Genomic DNA, 24,730 nt, shown 5'->3' on the forward strand with positions numbered 1-24,730 from the left:
CTCATTACGTAGCACCTCGACATGGTGCTATGATCAGAATTCAGGAGGAAAGTACTCACACCAAAGTTGACAAGCTACAATGATCTGCAGAATCAGTTTGAGGATGGTGGATGAAACTGCTGTGTTCTACCAATTTAGGTTGAGTTTGCACCTCAAACCATGGTCATTTTATTTGAAAAAAAACAACCTAGAGATCATGGCACAAGAAAGAATGATGAATATGAAACATCTACAGGAAGCAACTGAATTTCCATCATCATAGATCTGTCAGAACAGAAATAAGACAAAGTAACAATGTCTGATAGTCACTGGTGACACCTTGTAGTTCCATTGAGACAGCCCTACTGAGTGTTATCGTTGTACATATTGACTAAAGAATAACAGCTCAAAAGAGAAGAGATCAAATGTACTTTATTTAAAATGCTGCTATGTGTGCACAAAAATAAATTTGGAATTACTAGATTTACCTTAAAAATTCTTTAGAGACAAAACTCGATTCTTCTGTGTTTGTACTCTTTTCAGAATAAAGTATAACATTATGACAAATACAATATTCTAAATCATTCCACATTATATCCCAGATAAAACAGAAAGAAACAGTACTAAAAAACCACTATGATATATTATTAATTCTTTCTAGCAATGTATTCTTCATAGATCCATTGCAATGGTTCCACCCTTTTTACAAGTTATGTTTTACAAACTAAATGTTTCATATGGAAACCAAAGTGCATTAGCATGGATAAAAACAAACAAACAAAAAAAAACCTCTTTAGAATTTTTTTTATTCTTAAATTCTAATTCTATTATTGGCAGTAGTGTTTCCAAATATACATAATATATATTTAGGTTAAGAAAAACAGTCAAATTATATGACAACTTTTTTTTTTATAACTTCTTTGGCCTTTGAAGTCCCTGATGGTATATCCTAGTAAGAACAAAAGAAAACGAATTTGGTAAGCAAGTACAATTCACTTCTACCACAGTTTACAGTTTATTACAAAAACAAGTTTCATGCAGTGACTATTCAGCTAAAACTCCATAACTATTAGAGAAAGTTTTATTATAAATAGTGATTTTCATAAAATTTGGAACTTTTTTTTTCAACTATTCTTTCCCATAAAAGTTCCTGCCTCCTTTGTTTTATATTTACTATGACGTTATGGGTGGATTTAGTTGAAAGTTAGACAAATAAATTCATTTAATACATGAAAAAGTAACAAGAACCACTCACTAAAGGACAATGATGTGAATTTTTCAAAATGTGAAGAAAAACCAAAGAGATGCTCAATATTGATGAAACTTGTTTTTTACAAACATCAAGTTTAAACATTTCATTTACAAATAACAACAACAAAAAAACCTTAGTGAAAAATGCCAAATAGTTCTTTGCACAGATATCTAAGAACATGTAAAATATAAAGATGAACAAACTTAATCAAATGAGTTTTCACTAACTGATATGTTCTCCTCTACTGTTTATGACCTCTCTGCACATAGCTGATGACATTTCAGATGGATTGCCAGGACAGGACAGTTAACTTGTGGATGAGAGAGATTGTTTGTTTTGCTCTCCATAAGAAGTCCAACAGCTGCTGAACCAGATTTAGATCCAGTGACTTTGCAGGCCAGTCCAGTGCCTATGTTCCTTCATCCTGAAAATTGCAGCATGATGCTGGTGGCATGAAGACATGCATCATCCAACTGATATACAAATTCATCTCTGACAGCACCAGTAAAATGATGAATCCATATAACATCTTGTAGACAAAGATCCTCAATCCACCAGAAAGAGGTCTGTACCACCCTGCATGCAGATGCTACCCCAGATCATAACTGGGTCATCTCCAAAGGCATCACATGGTGGGCAACATTACAGGCTGAATGTCACTCTGTCCTTCACGGCTCCAGACCCTCACCTGTTTATCACTTAACAGTACTTGCTCTCATCTGGAAACAATACAGGTGAAGGATCCTAGCAAGAAGTTCCTGGGCAATTGCCAGCCAAGCTGTTTGGCACCTTGGGGTTCTAACTGGTATCCTGGACCTGAGCTTGCACTGATGGAGCATGATCTTGGCCAATAAGCATGATACATGCACTACAATGGCTTGTTGAATCTCAATCCTGAGGTTCCAAGCATTGCCAGTGTGGTTTTTAAGGACCAAATTTCATATATATTCATCATCTGCTGCATCTATAACTTTTCAGTGATTCCTGCTTGGCTCCTAGCATATCTTCCACTAAGCTGATATTTGAGCCACAATCTACTGGCCATAGATTGTGATACCTTCAAGACCTTTGCCACCTCAGTCTGGAGCCAGCCTGCCTGAAACAGTATGACATCTCTGCAAATTTCAGTTTCAGTTAATTGGTTTCTAAGAGCTTGCACACTGAAAAATTCATACCAATAAAAACATCCCAACTTTTCTAAACAATTAAATATTGGCTTTTGGTTTGCAGAATTTGAGTCATGTCTCATAAAAGCCTATGGAATCATTGATGAATAAACTAGAAAACTGAATTTAAGATTAGTATAAGCTTCTAGAGTAAGCATACTAAACTTGAAAACAATATATAAAAATTTGAACAAACCTCATTACCCTTTGGTTCCTGTGAATAATGCAGTTGACATAATTCATTATAAAACCTTTGATTCTATTGGTGTTTTGTTCTGATAAATTTAAAATAGCACATAGTAAAATTTTACTTATATTATTATCATTACAAGTATGGCAAAACAATTCAAAATTAATTAGAGGCTGAATTAATCAGATAATAAGAACATAATTAGAAATTTTAATAATTTAAAGTACGGAATAAAAATTACTGAAGGCTTATCAAACCAATTATGAAACATCACTTGATAGTATGGGAAAATATGCAGATAAGTGTAAATATAAAGGAAATTGACTAACAGAAGCACAACTAATGATTTTAGACTAAAAATAAAACCAAAATTAAGAGAAACAGAAGTAAAACATAAAAAGGTGACACATAAAGATAAACAGAACTGAAATGTTTGAATATTTATACAAGTGATTGAATATAATTACAAATTGGCTTAAATCTAGTAAAATCATTAAATAACAGACATAAAAAAATGGTACCAAAATTTTGAGATGGACATTATTCTTGGATATGGTGACATTTGCAGTTAACAAGTACAGGATTTAAAATCTGTCCAAGATGTGAAAGTCATTGATGTCATCACAAAAATATTGTGATACCAGTCTGTGTATCTTATCATTTATTCTGTCAAGCCTTTATCCCCTTTAGAGCTATTACTCCAAACCTTTTCAATCAGTTTATAGCATGTTGGCATGATACAGATAACAGATTTATAAAAACTGTGAATATTAAATTGAATTTTGATACTAAAAATTAAAATAACATATAAAGTTATATATTATACAGAGAATAGGTAAAAGTTTATTGACATTTAGAAAATGAGTCCAAAACGGCACATTTCTTACACAAGTATCAAATATAGCTCTGTAGAGAAACTCCACAGAACTCTTGATACAGTCTCAAGAGGCTGTGGAACATCTTTGTCTTTGAGTATTTTATACAAAAGATATTTTTAAAAACAGAATTTAAACATTCACCTGTAACTAACTTCCATTTACTTTCATCTTAAACCATACAAGAAATATAACAAAAACCTGTTGTCATTCAGTTTATCAGGATTTAACCATCAACTGGTAGGATGAGGTCAGAATGACCTATGTTTATTTTTTTCAAGTTGCTATTCCAACTCAGCTGGTGCTGCTCCCTGCCTGACATTTTCTGTACTCTATTCTCAAACACCTCTTGAGTCTTGGGAAGAGCAGACATGTGGCTGTATATCTATTTTTCACTTGTGAATCATTTCAACCCAACCAGTTGAAATGAATTTTTTCTATGACTAAACAAGAACTAAAAGCAAAGTACTAATGTACTATGACTGTCATTAACTTATTGCGATAACCATCATTCATGACTGATTCAAAAAAAAGAAAAAGAAAACCTTATCTTAAAGCACCTTTCAGCTATCTGTACCTCTATGATTTCTACTTGAATAGAAGGTCCATGGTGAAAATAATTTTCTTTACGAGTAAACTACACGTCTTGCAAAGTGCAAACAAATCTTAATTATTATGCATAACATTGAGTTACTTAATGTCACATTTAAAAAAGTCTCAGCATTTTTCACCCAATCATCTCTATCATTAATGGTATTTGTTTCATTAAAACTCTTTGGAATTTCTGTACATCTCCTACTGAAACATGAAATTTCTCCTTAATCTGTTACATGAAATAGGCTTCACCAGTTAAAACTTTGATTTCTACATGTGGCATTCTTGCCATAAATGTATACACCACACTACCGTTGAGAATTTCTCAAAGTATTATAATGGTAGGGGACTGTTTGATTTGATGAATAAATGCTAATCTTAGTGTAAATTATCAACACAAGACTTAATCTGGTGCAGTTCATTTTCATACAATAGAAAGGAGATCAGTCATATAATATTTGCATTTTAATGCAATTTTTATTCACTGTTTCCATATTAATTTCCAATATTGTATGTACACTGGATTGTAATGACATGAATTAGAAAATATTCAAAGTATAATATGATTACAAATGAAATTCAACAAAGAAAACATGTTAGAACCAGTAAAGTATATACTGTATACATATACTGGTAAATATAAATTAAAATAAAGCTGCACTAGCCATCCCTAATTTAGTAATGTAAGGCCAGAGGGAAGGCAGCTAGTCATCACCACCCATGCTGACTCTAGAGTTACTCTTTTACCAATGAACAGTGGGATTAACTATCACATTATAACACCATCCATGGCTTAAAGGGCAGGCATACTTGGTGTGATGGGTGTTTAAACTTGTGACCCTCACATTATGAGTTGAGCACCCTAGCCATCTGAAAATGGCAGGACAATAAAAAATGTAAATGCAGTCAATATGATGGAGGAAGAAGCAAAATATAAAAACACTTTTTATTTTATTTTTGAGATGAGTCTTATTTAAAGACCAGCAAATTTACAGGCTTCATCAGATAATATGCAATATTCTGAATAAGTAAAGTCTACCCTACAAATGTCTGGATTTAAAATCTCATAAATTTATTGGGTTTAAGGTTATAGCTTCGGATTAAAGAAAATTTTATAGATAACATGTGAACAAGTCCTGTCTAGGTATACATTTTGTAGCACACATTACTAAACAGTTATTTTGTTTTGTTTTCAATTTATTGTGTGACAAACATCAGAATTTAAAACTTAATAGTAATAATAAAATTAATAGAATATTTCATTATAAAAATCATATATAAATGTAGAATTACATATGAAATTAAAATGGTGTTTATCATTTCACTTCCATTTTAAAGCAAGAAATATTCCACATTCACATTGAAGAAACTGCACAGAGGTAGTCAAAAGAGAGATGATAATTAATGGTATCAGAAAACTCATTTTAAACCAATAATGGCTGAATAATAATTGTATTATATATACTATAATACATACTATTAATTCTGTTTAAATTAAATATCGTATTAAATTTGTTTTTTCAAATGCAATGGTTTAAAATTATTTCAGTTATCATAGTTTATGACTCATTTTATAAGTTATATAAACATGCAAATACACATATTCTTACCTAATTTTTATTATATATAAATAATCAAGTGTTTAATGATCATCATCTCAAGCCATCATAACACCTCAGCTGGAACATGAACACAAACATCCTGTGCAGGCCACTGGCAGGAATCACCTTGTTGATGTCTTAACACCATAACCTGTGTTGTTATAACAAAATCTTGTGTTAAACCATGATGATGATATACTGAAGTATATCCCTTACCCTACTTTTATATATCTTAAAATAAGACAACACCTTCACTCAACCCTTTCTCAACGGGTCAGGATTCAAAGGCCATGTCATGTCATCTCATTTGTTGCCTTGCATACAAAATTATATGGAATAACTATTTTATAAATTCAAACTTTAATATTACATATGACTTAATTTCATAATTTAAAAGTAACTATTAAAAGAACACATTTAAATATAGATTTTAGTGAGTCAGGTGGTATGTTGAATGCAGTGCTGTTCAAAATCAGGTGTTCGTGATGTAAAAATACTAAATCTATAATTTTGTACAACTTAGGAACTCAAATTACTAATATTCACAAGCTATAATACGGAATAAGAACCTCGCATATTTTTATTTTGCCAAGATAATGCTTATGTACTGAATCAAATATGATGGTCCTGTTGAACTCTGACCATTTTTTTAAATGGTCCTTTATATACCCTTACTATAGTATAAGACAGGTAAGTAGCAAATCAACAACTGAAAATGCCCTCAGAGTGGTTTTTCCCACTATTTTAATCTTTGAAAAGGCTTTCACCTTCTTTGGATCCAAGTTTTCAAGGAGGTAGGAATGTGTCTTTAGTTAGCAAGTGTTTCATATTTTATAAAATATTGAAAAAAACTCTGTTACTAAGCGTAATAAATTATAGTGGAATTCTATGGTATCAGTGCAGTTATTTATGATGATTGTTTGGTTATTCATATATATATATTGATTCATTTAATATAAAACTTAAAAAGAAAATTGTTTGATATCCTCCACATGCAAAATTTTAAAAGGCTTAGCAACCTATGTCAAGCAACAACCAAGTACAAAGGTTGTAGTAAGAAAAGTTAACTGTTTTCTTCTTGATTTATTGTTCTAAATTTTAAAAAAATAAGTTTAATAATTTATTTCTATAAAGTAATAAAACTATGTAACACAAATTTTGTTCCTAGATAGTATGTGTTATTTTTTAATTGCTTATGTTGTAAAGGTACAGAAAATGGCCATCATTCCCTTCAAACATTGCTTTTGTGACCTGGATAATGAAATATAGAAATTAACCTATTTTCTATGTAAAATCGGGCAAATTTGCAAACTTTCATTTACATAAGGTCTGAATAAAACAACATATGAATCAAGATTTACATGTATTTATACTAAAGTTATAGTAAAAATGATCAGAAGTGAGTAGTTTTCGAGATTTGTGACTGTAATGTAAATCACTTTCACGTATCAGCCCCCATATATAGTCTCCCACCATGCTTTTGTTATACGCTCCCAGGTCACAAAAGCAAATTTTGAAGAGAAAAATAGGTATTTTCTATTTACTATAGGCATAAGCAATTGGGAAATAACAGTTTTTGCCCAGGAACAAGAAAAAGTTAAAATTTTGTTACATAGTGTAATATATATAATGTATAATAATTGAAATGTTACTGTATGTTACAAAATACCAGTCAATTAAAACACAGTTAAGAGAGGCAAGACTAAAAGGTCAGTTTTATATCACTGGATACATGACCAGAGTGCTCTTGCATAGCATCAATGCAAGATATGTAATGTTAGGGAGACATGACTGGAAGGTCAATATAATAAAAATAATAAATATATATGTTCATATATAATGTTATGAAACTTAAGCTACTTAGACTAAAGGTTTGTATTTTCATGTTATAATATGTAATCATTCTAGCATGAGAAAAAACACCATAATTTATATTTCTTTCGTGATTTGTTTATGATGGTAACAAGGCTGGTCATGTGGCATACCCCCACATAGTTAGTGTATAGCAAAATAACATAAAGTCTTACTGAAAACAAACATTTGAAATGTATTTACAAATTACACAAATAATATTTTAAGAGTTTTGGGATGAAGAATAATTTTTTTAATAATAACATGAAATATAACAAGACTAGTTATAAAACAGACTCTATTTTTACAATCAAATCTTTAGTAAAAATATTTCGTTAAAACTGAATTTTCTGTATAAAAATATTCATACTCTTAACTAAAAGTGTACGAAATTTTATAAAGATACACATACTGCATCAAATGTTTTAGTGCAAATACTTAATGTGTACATGTGCGTAGACAAACTCACGTATGTTATATCGAGCCTGTAGTAAAAGGGTTAAGCTTGATTAGAAACAACTCTGTAATAAAACCACAAACAAATATACTTGCCCATTTGCCAATGACAATTTGTTTTACTTTGATGCATTCATATAACATTGAAACTTTAACGTATTTCTTTGTATTTTTAAAAATTTGGCAGCCTGCATTTTCTCAATGGAAATGTGTTAACTACTTAACACAAGAATATTGTTTAGGTCCATGAAAATATAATAGGTGAAGTAAAATATAGGTACTTCCCACTGGGACTTCATTTAACTGAGTAGTAACATAACTGGAAGCAAGCCGTCTCTCTGTCAACAATTTTCCAACCAAATCATAGTTTTGCAAGAAACAGGCCCCAAGTTGCTTACAACTTAAAAAACAAAAAAATATGGCAAAATAAATACAACACTGAAATTCAATTTGCTACTTTTAATGTTTGAAAAAGTAATTCAAACCACTAGAAGTAAATGCTAAGCATGTGTTATTTTGTACTTCCAAGACCTAGATTATTATGTTAGCAATTCCAGCTGCTTCTCAGTCATTTCTAACATGGATGAGGTATATATTCAACTTCCTCTACTTATTTATTAAAATACTAAAACTTCATTGTTTGGTAAAATGAGTCAGTTTAGTGAATCCACGAAAAAAAAGTCAATCAGTTATAATAATGTTACAAAGTGAATCTACCTATTTATTTCACTTGGTGTGTCAGTTATGTTTATATTATCTTGACTAGAAGATTATCTCCCTGACTAACATGGTATCTTGTATTTACCAGGTGCTGATCATGTATGTTGATTATAGTACTCAACTGATGACTACTTTGTAAAGAATAGCAAGGGTTTTTATCAAGAAACATAAAAATGGGTTTTCCATTCTGTAAATTGATTAGGCCTACATTATGTCATACGAGTCTGCACCAAAACATTACATTTTAAAACTGTATGTAAAGAAAGTAATCAAAGGAGAAAGTAGAGCAAGTATGAAATAATACTAAATGGTTCATATTCGAACTTACCTTTACTACAGAATTTATTATTACCAAGCACTAAATGATACGTGTACATGAATATTAAAGAAGGACTGAACTTTTAATTTGATTAATTTGTGGTTTTATGGAACACTATATCTAAATTAATTTTTACTTCTTTATTATTTGTGTATAGAAAAAAACGGTTTAAAGTAGAAATACAGAGTATTAACAAATAATATTAGAAAAAAAACAAATCAAACTTAATTTATTCAAGAAAACAAAAACCAACTTTAGTATTTTCAATAAATATTTTTTTTTCACGAGTAAAACCTTTAACTTTATGCATCTGAATCTAGTTCCACAAGTGTTATGTCATCATCTTCAAAATAAATTCTACATTTCTTAAACTTACATCATCAAAAAATAAGTTTAATGTTCTGTAATAACCACTACACTGCCAAGTTTCATTGTGGGTCCCCGATTCAAAAGTGGCGAGTCTTTTCACTGGACTTCTCGAGTTCTTTAGGAAAAGGAAAAAGAGAGAGCATACTTTATTATGCACAAAATGGTTTTAATCTAGAGAATTATATAATGGTTATGAATATACACACGAGGTCAGATAAGGAATATATACCAGAACACTTATAAATTCGTGACACATTTAGTAAACTGACTTCTTGTTATAACGAAGTTGTTAGAGGAACAAATACTTGCAAAATTACAGAAAGGAGAAAGAAAAATAGTTTTAGCAAATATTTATATGGTTGTTACAACTAAGTAGACTTACAACAACATTTCATGTTATGGTTTGGAATATTAAATAAGAATTATGTTTTGTTGCTACTCATTAATTGTAAAAAAAGGTTCAGTACAGCCAGCATTAACATGAAGATACTGGTGTAGCCAATGAATACCAGCATCTACAACTCCAGGAATTCAATAAGACACAATGAAACACTGGTCACCTTGAGTGTTGCTAATAGTAAGGCATTTTTTAAATCACTCAAACCACCCAGGTATATTACACAGGGTTTTCTAATAATGAGAATTCATTCTCATTAACTAAAGAAGGGAAAACTAAGATCTATTAAGTTTATATGTTAATAAGTTGTTTAACTCTATGAAACCAATATGTTTTGACTTAATGCATCTGCACTATGATTTGTTTTATTGCACTGTGAAAGTACAAGTTGATATTGTAGTTTGAGACATCAGTATTATCTTCTATACATAACGTAACTTCTGTAAATAAAATATCTAAAAAATGGGCATAATATCCAATTTTCATATCTGATACTTGTATGAATTTGCAGCTCTGAAATTTCTGAAAATATTTTATTATGGCATGTTTTTAAATAAATTATTAACAATGCTTAGGTTTGTTGTACACTTTAGATACTGATTTTGTATGCCTTCCTATATTTTTAAAACTGTAAACTTTAAAAAACAACAACAATGCAAACAGTTATACTGTGCTTACAATTATTGGCACAGTATAAAAATGTCTTCCACTATGCCCAAATTATAACCAATGTATGTAACAAGTTTTAAAACTTCATTTTATAATTACTAATATCTATTTATTTGTTTACAATTATTTTCAGTGATTTTCTTTGCCCATTCAAGATTGATATAGGTATAAGGCAAACTAGGCACAAAACAGTGGATTTGTTGGCATAATGGGCCTTGATATGGTCAAATAATTTACCAATCTTATCTTGTTAAAAAAACAAAAAAAAAAACATTTTCCTATCACACTTCAACTTCATAATTCATATGAAGAATAAAATTATAATAAATGCTTTTTAGCGAGAGTTAGACAAAAAAATTAGGTTTGAATTATAGCAGTCGTTCCCAAACACCATTTTTCTTAGCAACATATTGAATTTCACCCATAGCACACTGAAATATGGGCAATTACATCACCAAATAACAACTAATGACGAGAAATAGTGGGCAACTTAAAATCAGTAAAACATACTTTTCAAGTAACAAGGACAAAGTGTCCACCATTTTGTTTAAAAATAAACACCTTCCTCCTACGATGCTAAAAGTGCCATATTTTGCTAAAAAAACAAAGTAAAGAAAGTTATAATTTTCCTATATTGAAAATATATTTCCATTCACATATTTTTAAAGAAAATTAATGCTGATAGAGTTAAGTAAATTAAATTACAACAAAATCAAAAGGAAGGACTGCATTAAAAACAGCAAATCCAAACCTCTGACTACATATTAAATTTGTTATAATCAAAAACAAACTGTAACAAAATTAGAATTAAAATAAAAAATGCTGCACTAATTTAACATACATACTGCTGCCCAAAATATGCAAAAACTTTTTAGCATAACACAAATCCTACACTTGCACTACCCCATGATATTATGGTTTCTTTGTGTCTTGCATGGAAATTGTCATGCAACAACCATCCACCAACAGGAGCATAACACAACCTCCTAATACATATGGCTCTGTCAATTTGATTCTACCAAACTCCTAGTTTTGGCAGAAGAAGCAACAGTTTTCAGCAGAAAATGAAGGGTGGGAAGTTTGAGTGGAGGTAAGTGTGAATGATAAGAAGAACCCCTTAAGAGTATCTAAAGAATACACGATACTGATAATCCTCTTAGTAAAGAACCATCTGTGGAAGACCACACTACTTTTGTGCCACTTTTTGCCCAGCGTATAAAGAGGAGTTGCAGATACAGACAAAAAAGGGAGGAGTGCTACCAAAAGAAAGAAAAAATGGTTGGATTGAAATCCAAATCGTGTGAGAACATACTCTAAATCCTAATGAATAGAGGCCATTGATGACTCCTCTACAGACAGTAATGTGGGGGGAAATGAAACTGGATATGTTCCGAGTTAGAGTGGCTATGGTCCAGCAAACCATACATAGCTTGTCAGTTCCTGTTCAAAACCAGGTGGTACTGGGAGCATATCCTTCAATTCTTGGTAGGAAGAAAGTCCACACTGTCTTCACCTCAAATTCTGTAGAACGTACTGTACAATTCAATCTGCACAATGAGCTTGTGTGCACAATCTACAACAAACCATAGATCTGGGAACCCAACATATGAATAACAACAGTAACAGGAAACACATGAGAGGACTTGTATTAATTGGTCCTGGTTTAACCCTTTTGGTGCTGAATATGTGTGTTTGATACTTCAACTAATTACAGTATCAGTACTAAAAGAATGATATCTTGGCAATAACTCAACAGAAGTCCCTGAAATATTCAGCGATTGTACCCAATACTATATATGTTAAATTCAATAATAAGAATAACAGGAATAAAGGAAGGTCGCCTTCCACACTGAGTCTTCAAGTCAACTGAAATTGCCAACCGTGCCAAAATAGTTAAATCCAAAACCTGTTCCCAGGAACAGTAAGTTGTGAAGTGCAATGTGACAGATCTACTCCAAAGCAGCATCCTCTTCTTGGACAGGACTGTATAGCATTGGAGTGCATTACATATATCCAGATACCATTGCATAGAAGTGAATTGCTCTTAAAATCATATGTAACTACATCCTCCAAATAGTCATGGAAGCTGAATGAAACATGAACTCTCAGAGTGCACCACATAGGGATGGAGCACCTTCATTAGTGGAGTTATATACTTAGTTATTTGTGATATATCACATTCAGGAGAATACATCCAAGGTCCACCACCCCAGCAGCTTGGAACTGGAAAGTGGGAAAGACTCCCATATTCCACTTGAAGAACAAAGGCAAAAAATGCAGTAAAAGGTTTTTAGATTAAAATTTTAGATTAAAGCGAAGAAATTGGTTTACTTACTTTATAAAGTTCTTGTATCATATGTGGAGGGATGAGAAAGTCTGCCAATCCAGAGATAAATAAAGTAGGAAGTTGTACTTTTTTTATTTTCTCTTTAGATTGAAACTAAAACAAGGACAAAACAAAGGTATTACAATTCAAGTACAAATTAAAACTAGCAAGTAATACAATAATTCTCAAAAACTCTAGGGTTTCATAACTGCATTGGAGCTTTGAAAGAGATTTTGTTTCTACAAAAGTAGTAAAAAACTGTATTATATTATCAATTGTAAAGTGAGCTTACAAAAAGTCAAGACTTACTTTAAATGATTTATTTCTAGTTTGTGCAAAACATATAAAATAAATGAATCTATGTTACCAGTAATTTAATACTCAAATTGAAAGTAATAATTGTTTTTTTTAATATAGTTTTGTATTCATTTGCTTACATTTGGAGAGCCAGAGTTTTGAAATTGAATGCAACTCTAAAGTGGTTGCAGTGTGGCTCTGTTGAGTATCTGTACTTTCTGGTGTGACAATAATTATTTTGATTAGTTTTATTTTTCTTTGCTGGCAGAACAGCACAGCTAATCAAGAGACAGTTCTACTACTGTAATTAAATTCAGAAGAGAAAATAATAAAAAGAACTCTTATATACTAGTACTTTCAAAAGTTCTGGTTCTTCATTGTTGCAAATTATATCTCTTGGCTCTCAAGCCTTAAAAAACTGGCTGTATTTGGTCAAACTATCTATGTTTATGTAAACAATTAAATATTTTTTAAACCTACTCATTCTTTAATAAAAGCTATGTCCAGTAAGTAAAACACTATATGATAGATAATAATCATGATACAATACCTGATTTTAAAAAAAACATATGGAGAAACATTTTACAATCCTCCAATTAAACAGCACTCGTCCAATGTCAGGGATACTGATGAAAGTGTTCTCCAAGACTAAAGCCATTATATGTTTAAAAATAAAGTACAATGAACTATATGATAGATAATAACCATGATACAATACCTGATTTTTAAAAAACCACATGGGAAAACATTTTACAATCCTCCAATTAAACAGCACTCGTCCAATGTCAGGGATACTGGTGAAAGTGTTCTCCAGGACTAAAGCCATAATATGTTTACCATACTCAGGACGGCTTGCCAAATCAACTGCAACTGCTCCTCCAAGAGACCGTCCAAATACGATTATCTTGGATCGGTCTATTCCAGGATACTGAAGTAGAAACTTTAATCCAGCCTGAGCATCGAAATACAGCCCTGAAAAATCACATGCATAAAAAATGTGACACAGTTCAACCAAAAAATACTGATAAACCACTTATAAACATTTCTAATGTTGTTGGTTTTTTACACAGTTTTATGTATAAATGTACTGGACAATTGTGTTTTCATTTGAATCAAATATGAATTAAACCAATGTGATGATAAACAAACATATTTTGCTTATTATATAACAGTTAATAAGAATTACTTGTTTCCCATTATCTTATTCAAGACATTCAATAGCTCGTATACTATTTTTCCAAGTGAAATTAAGGACTTTCAAACATGAACACTTTTTATACTCAAATATGTTATCATTTCCACGACCAAAAAAACAGTGTCATGCTACGATCCATAATTATTAGAAACCAGCAGGCTTAACATTTATGATACAAAAAATAAACTGCAAATGTTTTTTCCCCCCACATTCCCTATAATTTATACAGAACAAAGGAGACAAGCTGAATCAGAATGACCATACTGAGAAGAAAGGGAGGGAAAGATGAACGAATAAAGCATCCAATCATCTTTCGAAGCTAAACCACAGTTTATAGCAATGAGGGAAAGAAGATGAATTTATTTCTGCTGTAAATAGTGTGACAGGAAGCAAAGAAAGAAATATTTATGGTTAGTGCAAGAGAGAAAAGGAAGATAAACCAGACCAGAAATAGAAAAACAGCCTGAAATATACACTGTGGGACTGGATACAAAAACAGTGGAAGTAAGGAGCATAGAAAATACTCTGTGAGAAGGTACAGAGCTATATGAGACAGCTGATCCATCATCAGGGCTTGAATGTATGATACAATATAAAACAACAACTGAATGTGGCAGTTATGAGCTCAAAAGAAAAAAAAAGTCCAAAGTGAGAATCTCCGATTCTGAGAGTGAGTGCTCTTATTGTCAGGATATGAAAAAACAGAAAAAGAGTTATCTGAATGGATTATAATAATAAGATTAGACAGATGAGTCAGAAGATGATGGTAAGCCTACAGATTACAACTAAAACTCAAGCACGTGGGGAATGTGACACATCAAATCACGTCTTGAGTAGAACATAGTCACGGCGTGTGCAATACCTCAAAGGAAGGCATGCAAGAAATAGCTTCTGTGTGCACAAAGGTAATGGTAGTATGTTTTGGAATCACAAAGTGCACTGCAATGACATGAAACCAGTTCATCTGAATGCTATATTGATACATTTCACTCATCTTTACAACCTTTATTGTGAGTGAAGTGAAACAGTTGGAAACATGCCTGGATAGCCTATGGAATAGTTGTTCACCTTATCTGCCAGTTACCTATACTCAAACATTCGCTCAAAAGGTCTGTAATAATGACTTTCCATTACCCTACAAGAACAGGTCAATTTTCCAGGATATTACAAGAGTGTATTTTGTTAAAGCAGTTTTCCAAGACTTTCCAAGTTTTCAAGCACTTGTATAAATCCTTGTAATTGCAGAAAAATATGCAGTTTACTGTGGAATGAATTACAACTGCATGTGGGAATAAATAACATGATGAATATAACTCGTGTAGAAAATTAAAAATGGCCTAAGATGGATAATTTCTGTTATAGTCCTCTAGTTATTAAGAAACTTACTGACACAAGATACTGTTCCATTATAAACACACTCTTGGCTTTGAACTTGCATATTAATAACCGTTATTTAAAAAAAAAATAAATTAACATACCATTGCTCCTCACAGCATTTGATAGCATCAAAGAAATTAAATGTTGAACATATATTGTGCAATTTATATATAATTTTTCAGGTTATGTATATAGTTTGACAAATTGTACATTCAGAATTCACCATAATGTTTACTTTAGTCACGTAATAAACATACTTTTGAGTATAATCCTATATAAAGATAAGCCAAGTACACACAGATTTAACTGGTAAAGTTTATTTTATAAAATTTCATTTTAAAATCATTTCCTGGTACTTTCAACATTGACAATGATACTACAGAAATTCTAAAAGTGTAAACATTTCTAAATCAGCTTCAAAACACACACACACACACATAAGGATAATAAAAATGGTAATATTATGCTTTAGTTTGTTTTACCTTCTTCACTAGGAGTTCCATCACTATGGCCATATCCTCTGTACTCCACTAGTAACACATTACACCCACAGGAATGATATAAGCCTCGTACATTGGCCAACCTATTAGAGGCAAATACATGGATTAACAACAGTTGATTCAAATAGACTTATGGCTTTAATAGTCAATGCTCCTGCCTATTTCAGATTCTATACCGAGATCAATACCTTATTTAGGTTGAAGGTTTCAACTTAAAGAAGCTTCAACACAGAAACAAAATTAATGTCCCATTTCATAAACATCATGAAAATTCCATTAAAGTGAAAACCTTACCATGTCAACACTGCATAAAATATCCTTAAAACGTTTAACACGTATTAGAGTGTTAATTCAGACTAGAATTCCGTTTTAATCTAATTTCTTAGAAATTTATGAGAATCAAAATCTGGATATTCCTGTAAACTTCATTATATTTTCCTTTATCATCTTTAATGTGCATATATAAGTAACAGACATATAAAACAGATATTAGAAAAAACAGAAACTAAAATGGATAAAGTATAGAAACATCTATTAAAGTAAGTGGAATTAACTGATATTTGGTTTATTTTATAAATACTAATGCAACTTACTATTCTTGAAATTTGTGGTAACCAAAACCTTCACTTCAGTGAAACAAGTTTTAAAATTTACCTTCAAACAAAATATTCTTTTTATTACAACCACTGTCACACAACTTAATGCAGAATCATTCTACATCAACATTTCTTAAATATTTTATTATAAGATTAATATAATTATTGCAATGTGTAAAAAGTACAATATTTTGGTTTCAGTTAACCAAAATATGACAGGTACACAGTATACCAGTCATCACATCTTAAAAATAAGAATAGAAAGACACTTTTAATACTTATAACAAACAACATGGAAACAAAAATTTAAACTACACATACATACATACAACAGAATATGAATGGTGTAAGTTCACTCAATACATTTATCGATCCTGTTTTTATGTATTTCACAATTGATTAAGTCAAAACTTTGTATAAGAGAGACACATTTTATATTTTTGCTTGTTTACAACAATTGGTATAAAGAACTAACCAAAAACAATTTAATAAATTACTCATTTTCTACTTAAGGTACATATAAAATCCAATACTGACCAGTTAAACTAATCACAACATACATGGTATTTTTCTTTAAATGTTTTTGTGCCACTGATATTTTTTCTCTCTTGTATTGCTAACCAGATGAAAGACAACAAGATGGCAGCACCTGCTGGCAACTACATTTATTCATTTTTGGACTGATGACTAAAGAGAAGACAACTGTCTAGCCACATCCTACCACCATCTTTTTTTTTCTCTCTCTTGAATGGCTAATTAGAGGAAAGGTAACTTGCATTTACTGTTACACATTATAATTTATCTCAGGTGAGCCTCTGATTTATTATATTACATATACTAGGCAATAAGATTTCAAATAGCCAAATATTTTAACTTGAATTTATAAGTTAATTAGATGCTAATATGTATCAAATTTATGATATTTGCCAACAAGATTGATATACAAACAAAATTACAATTTATCACAACAGTTATTACAAATGATGGTTTTATATACAAGAATTTTACAAACTTACAAGCAATACTGATTCTTAAATTCAGTCTAGAACTGAGTATTTTACTGACGATCTAGGTCCATGATGAGCAAATTAATTCCGAGTTGATATTATCACACCTTGCTTTAGCTAACTAGCTTGGTTGGCTCACACCATATATGGTACGCACGATTCAAAAAATCAGAAAACCATATATTGCTGCATACCATATATTCCCAACATCAGCAGCAAAATAACGAACATTTGGCAAAAACTAGTAAGAAAATATGACATTCCAGTTAATACCAAATTTATTCAAAAATCAGGCACAAAACTTAGGTCTATACAATGTAAAAAACTACACTGACAAACACCACACCAATATTATTTATAAAATACAATGTGATAACTACTTTATTTATAAAATACAATGTGATAACTGCCACGACTTCTATATTGAAGAAACGGTAGAAAAATGGAAACCAGATTGAAATAACACAAAAAGTCACCTTCACACATTTTTAAACACTGCAAATCAAATAAACACAATATAACCATAGAAAACACCCAAATACTAAATATAGAAACAAATATAAACAAATGCAAAATTAAAGAAGCCTTACTTATGCAACAACTCAAACCCAAAATAAACCAATACAAAGTAACACCTTTATACCTATATTAATAAATATAATCAAACATCTAAGCACGTCCTCTACATTCCTACACTCAATTACACAACCGCCTTCAAACATGCGGTCAGCTATCCGTCAGTTACCTCTTTCTTTCTTTGTGAACCTGGCAATGACCGAAGAAGGTCGAAACATTATTCACTCCTTTACATAAAGCTTTCTCTACTCATACCAGCTGTTTTTACATATATTTTTCTCTACAAGTGGGTTTTCTCATCATCATAGAAAAGATATCACTATGTTATAAAACAAAAATTTAAATGAACACTAAGTATATACAACATTTGGAGAAGTTTTTATGGCCCCCATCTCAAATATTTTACACAAGCCAAGTGAATAGAAAGATATATAAAAAATAAATAATAACAAAAGAGATATGACTGTATAATTTAACAAAATGTGTAGTTAAAAATAACACAATGTAATGTATGGATGAAAAAAACAATATAGTTAAATTAAGGATAAATATACCATTAAGATAAGTTAGAGTTAATCTTAAAATATAAAGATTATGATAAGCCTAAGTGAATGGTATAGGGGAAAAAATACAACAAGGACAAATTGCTAACCAGAACTCAATTACAAGTATAAAGCAATCCAAAAAAAGTCATGTTATAGAACCCAAATAACTACAAACAATAATATTAATAATAAAATTATTGAAAACCATAACAGTAAAACATGTTATATTTCGAAAGTCAGTAAACTGCATATCAAATATGTGGGCCCCGAAACTCAAGGCGAGGCCTGAAGAAAGCAAGTTCATTAAACGATCAATCAACCTTTTGACAGAATAAAGCCATGAATCTTTCCTTAGGTTATTGTGACCTGAAGCATGTATGAAGGTGGTAATAGAACATATAATCTCCAAAGTAGTGACACAGAATTCATAGTACAAAATGAATAACCAAACACAAATGTGTTGGCAAAAACAAATAAAAAGTTCTTGTAATGAGGTAAAAAGTTCTGTAACCAAGCCGAAATAAAGTAATTTCACTTCAGAATAACTTCAGTTAAAAATATTCCTATTATATAATGAACAGTAAACTTATTAAGAGAAATTAACAAAAATATGGAAAATATTTAAAACACTGAAGAGAGAACAAACTAAATATTATAACAAGAGTATTGCAAAATAAGAAATCAAAGTTTGGTAAAACTGAATAGAGGGAGTCACGTGTCAAGAGAGTGTATCATGCTTGTACTGGTGGAAGATCGCCGCATGTGAAACACATTGGAATTAGTCAATTACAGATGGGTGGGAGTTTCAAGGCTTGTGGCATGCACAAAAATTTGTTTTGTATATAGAGGGCAGCACTGATCAAGAATAGCTATTTATGTGAGAGGAGGTAATGCACTGTATCAGAACTGGAAGTTTTAACATCAAAGCAATTTTTGTAATGTCAAAAAGTAATGTTTTCAAATTGGATGTTTTTAATTCTTGGCAAGTTAAAAACATTGTCACATTTTTTAACTTTTTGTCATTGTGAGTCAATGAAAACAGAACACAGGGGTTTCTGATAACTGTTTGAGCCGTTTTCAGGAGATATTACACTTCAGAATATTCTGTATTCAAAATTGCTATATTTTATAGGTGAAAGAGGTATGGTTATGACAGATTTGTTATATACAATTCCCATGTTGAATTAGCAAGTTTATTTTATTATTACCAAATGAAACCTATTTTATTGGTTTATCAGACCTGTTAATATTTTTGCGATTCACTCTCTTTCTCCATTATGAAAAAATAGTGCTGATCTTTGATTGGTTATGAGATTCTCTAAGTTAAGATGATAGGTTTCCTCCAGAAAAACAAAAATAAAAGGAAGGAAGCACAATACAAAAAATTAGATTTTAGAGCAATGCAGAATTATTTTTTTTCTTGCTCATTCAAACAAACATTAATACCTTAAAAGTATTTTTTTTCCAAAACTAATATTAAATGATAACATAATAAAAGAATGGCATTCTATATATATACATACACTTAGTTTTTGAAAATATTTAAGTGCTACATAATCTTAATAATAAGTACAATGGAAGGTTATTAGCATTATTAACATGTGCAGATTTGTTCTTTGCATGTAGTTTTTACCCATTTACGGTTCTAAAGAATCTTAAATTTGATTTACTAGGGAGTAGAACATACTACACCAACAACCAACATGCAAATATAGAAAAGTACCAACCTGTGTCCAATATTGCCTGCATTGCCATGAAGGTAGAGTATTGTTGGAACTTGTCCAAATAGAGAATGGTCCTGTTTTACTAGAAGTAAGTTGATCCTAACCCCATCACTGGAAGTAATATAGATATTTTCTCCCGGTAAACCAAACATTGCTGGTGCTGGAACGTAGAGTCTGGAATGTGGAGGCTGATCAGGGTGGTACAGCAGCCAGTCTCCAACTTGATACAATATTCCTAATTTTGTCATATTTGCAACCAAAAAAAAAAATTCTCACTTCTTTCTGAAGAAATTTAAATACCTTAAAAATACATGTATTGTGGAAGCATCATCTATAAACTGTTCACTCACAAAGAAGGTACAAAATGTATAACATTTACCTAGTATGTTTCTTAATTGCCTCTGGCATGTTTATAATGAGTAACTTCAAGATTCAAGACAATGACCCATGTCATATGCCCGAATACTCTTTTACAAAAAAGTGAATCATTCCTTCTCTATTTCACTTTGTCTAGTTAAAACACTTTTTTTTTAAGTAATGGCCAAACCTGCAGAAAGATCTTCTCAATAAATGTGATATGTACCTGTTTGTTTTAAATTTACTAACATTTATGTGATTGGTAAATGGATGTGAAGGACCACAGTTGCTGCCTTGGTTAAAAGGTTAAAGTGATGGATGAAAGAGTTAGCATAACAGACTTTTCTGTCACTTTGTTCATGTTGTTATTTCATTTGAAACTAAATTTTGACTTCTCTGTGTAAATGCTTCTGTTTATACAGTGTATAAATTTTAGACACTTGTGGTTTTTCCTTCAAGAATTCCCAATGAAAATCATTGTTCTATCATCATTTTAATACATTTTATTGGACTTCATTAGTTTCTGAATGAATCATTGCTATTTATCAGTAAGCACAAGCTATGCTCAGGCCAAAAGTACGAGTACAGACAGACTGCAGCACATTTCTGTGTTTAGGATTAACATATTATGAAATATCTTTAAAAATATGACACATTTCCACATTAAATACTTGATTTTTAATTTTCATCCACACGTATAGATTTAGCTAAAATTGTCATTTTTTCTCTTGTAATATCTGTATTTGTTTCATACAAATCTCATCATTTCCAAATTTTGAGTGTTTTACTTAAGTGAACATCTAGACTAGACTTATTTATCAACACACTTGGATATTTAACTTTTTTTTAATAGCTTTATTTTCAGAGTCAAATTCATATCAAGTTTGAAATCATTAAATGTTTTATTTTAAACAGAGTAAAGAAATTAGACAAAAGTAATTAAGAAAAAGAAAAATGTGTTTCTATAATGTTTAACATTAAACTGAAAATTATAAACATTTAAATTGTAAGATGAAGAGTTCTCTACTCTTAACAAATTATAACAGTACTATGTATAATATTTTAGTATTTATTAAATAAATAATGGTTTCTGTATACCTGAAATATTTTTACATAATTACCAGGTTGATCTGTTTCACAAGAACCTGAAAGCAGTCTAAATGTCACAATAACAGTTGATGCGATGAGTTTCTTGTCTGAATGTGATCCTGAAGGATTTTATTAAGTTACAAACGTGCTTGTACCATTTTTAAAACCTTACCATTATAATAAAGCAGAAAACTAGTATTACATTATGCATTCTTCAACATTTGCCGACACGTCATGCCTCTCACACACATACACATTATTTACCTAACCTGTGTAAACATTTACTAATACTGTAGATTCATACCTGATTAGGATGAATTTGCATCATCTTGTGTTCAAGGGTGGCAGTATGGTTTTATAATATCAGATGCTCTCCTGACCACCAGTGTATGTGTCATATTAGATACTACAAGGTCAAAAACCTAATGCACACTTTGCAACACATTAATTATTGTCAAATATACCCCTTAACCCCACACGTAGCAAAGATTTGATAAATTCACAAGGGCTGTTGTTATCTTTGCCCAAACTGGGTCTTGTAGTTTTCTTATACTTATCTGCAAAATTATTTAGCATTTTTTTTCCACTGACATCTTATGACAGTAAAACCCAAACACCACTGTTTTATTTGACATGCCATCTGTTTACCGTACAGGTAAAATGACAGGCTCATGAATCATGTGGTCCTGCTCTCTGTGTGTGTGTGTGTGTGTGTGTGTGTGTGTGTGTGTGTGTGTACATAAAAGTACACACTTTTTTGTGTTATATATATAACTCACAAAAATATTGTTCAAAAGTTTGATTCTGGTTTTGAAAACTACAAAAAGATTTATGACTTGGTGATATTTCTGGTTCCAACTTTCTATGGCCCAGAGCAGCCCCTGAAACACATGATAATTTTAACGTTCCTTGCACATGTGAAACTAAAAATATCTACTGTCTGCTTTAAGGAATACCCAGAGCAGTCCATGAAACACATGATAATTTTAACGTTCCTTGCATATGTGAAACTAAAAATATCTACTGTCTGCTTTAAGGAATACCAAACTCTCACAAAACTTTGTAATATACACTGCTAATCTTACTACAACTGCTGGATATGAGATATGTCTGAAAGTTTTTCAGACCTTTATCACCACAAGAAAATTACCATAAAGTAAATCCTAATTTAAAGACAATATGCAGAGATGGGCCTCATCTGACTTTGAATATTGACCAAAGATGCCTGGAAATGAACCTAGTATAAATACACTTTATCAAAAACTTGTTTTGTATAACACTGTAAACTATAAATCTTTTTAGCATCTAATTTAATGAATATAAAGTTAATTATGGTTACAAACCTTAGTTTTTAATATTCAACCTCCTTCTTCCAAATAGAGAGTTCTATCACAACATGTTTATCAGTGCACTATCTAAGTAGCAAAATACCATCCATAATTTTGAACCAATGATTACAAGAAGGCAGTAATCTACTGTTTTTGGCATTTTATTTATTATTATTGTTATGTATATTTTGTAAATATTAAAAAAAATCTAAATATAGATTTTAGAGAGTTAAATGGGATGTTGAATGTAGCACTGCTTAAAATTAGATGTTTGTGATGTCAAAATACTAGTCTACAGTTTCATACAAACAGGAACTCAAAATCACTAATATTATTAAGCTAGGATATAAAATAAGAACCTCGTATCTTTTATTTTTGCTCAAATATGGCTTATGTAGTGAATCAAACACAGTGGCCCCATTCACCTCTTTTCATTTTATGTACACTTACATCAATATATGACAAGAATACTCAATGAACAGCTTAGAAGTCCCCTTAGTGGTTTTCTAAGCCATTTTAATCTGTAAAAAAGCTACCAAGTTCTTTAGAACCAAGATTTCAAGAAGGTATGTTGTGTTTTAGTTTGCTTTATGTTTCATATTTTATAAAATATTTATAAAAAAAATTTAGTTACTAAGCTTAATAAATTATAGTGAAATTTTATGGTATCAATGTAGTTATGATTGTTTGGTTATTCATATATATATATATATATATGATTTATTATATATAAAACTTAAAAAAATTTAAAAGGCTTAGCAACCTATGTCAAGCAACAACCGAGTACAAAGGTTGTAGTGAGAAGAGAATCGTTTGCTTTACTCAGTGCACTTAACTTTGACAGAGATGAGAGTGTGTGAGTAATTAGCCCTTTATTTTTCAGTCTGTCCCAGTAAAAATGTATCAAAATCAGGAGAATGTATAACATTTAATTAGGAACCCAAGAGCTTCCTTTGCCCTTAAGTGAGCTCTAGACCCCATCCATAATTGATGAACCTGTGGTGCACATTCACTCACTTCACTTCATCAAATGAACCTTGGGCCCTCCACTTTTAATCTGCCTCTTCTATTTCTGTTTGCTATCAATCTAACTTTCCTTTAAAATACAGTCTGTTTTCAAAGTATCTGAAAAAACACTTTCTTTTTAGCATTATGACAGACAGGTTAAAAAGTTCCAATAATCAAAATATCTTTGAGAACAAAACCTGATGTTTAACTATTTGCCACAAATTTATCAACTATTATACGTCTACTGAGTACTACTAAGTAAAATCTCCTGTCCAGACTTGAGTTTCTCACAATGCCACTGGAGGCACTTTCAAGTGGATCTGGTCGCAGGGGAATATATATTACAAAAGTGATCAAGCCAAGTTGG

General features: G+C 31.0%; 1 protein-coding gene across 2 annotated transcripts in view; it reads right to left on the reverse strand.

Annotated features, from left to right (window-relative positions):
- Positions 1 to 393: 393 nt before the first annotated feature.
- The window catches only part of Bem46 (abhydrolase domain containing 13-like protein Bem46), a 31,642-nt gene continuing 7,305 nt past the window's right edge, over positions 394 to 24,730 (reverse strand). The window contains exons 2-8 of one of the 2 annotated variants that reach the window (XM_076462754.1): positions 20,585 to 20,816; positions 16,116 to 16,216; positions 13,780 to 14,033; positions 12,774 to 12,878; positions 9,380 to 9,487; positions 5,667 to 5,808; positions 394 to 928 (exon numbers count right to left, since the gene is read on the reverse strand). In XM_076462754.1, coding sequence (XP_076318869.1) covers positions 5,722 to 5,808; positions 9,380 to 9,487; positions 12,774 to 12,878; positions 13,780 to 14,033; positions 16,116 to 16,216; positions 20,585 to 20,816 — 887 coding nt within the window. In that variant the 3' untranslated portion in view covers positions 394 to 928; positions 5,667 to 5,721. Of the gene's footprint in view, positions 4,927 to 5,666; positions 5,809 to 9,379; positions 9,488 to 12,773; positions 12,879 to 13,779; positions 14,034 to 16,115; positions 16,217 to 20,584; positions 20,817 to 24,730 lie in introns of both variants that reach the window. The other variant, XM_076462755.1, reaches the window with a different exon arrangement.

The sequence above is a fragment of the Tachypleus tridentatus genome, chromosome 10, assembly GCF_004210375.1.
Source record: "Tachypleus tridentatus isolate NWPU-2018 chromosome 10, ASM421037v1, whole genome shotgun sequence".
NCBI lineage: Eukaryota > Metazoa > Arthropoda > Merostomata > Xiphosura > Limulidae > Tachypleus > Tachypleus tridentatus.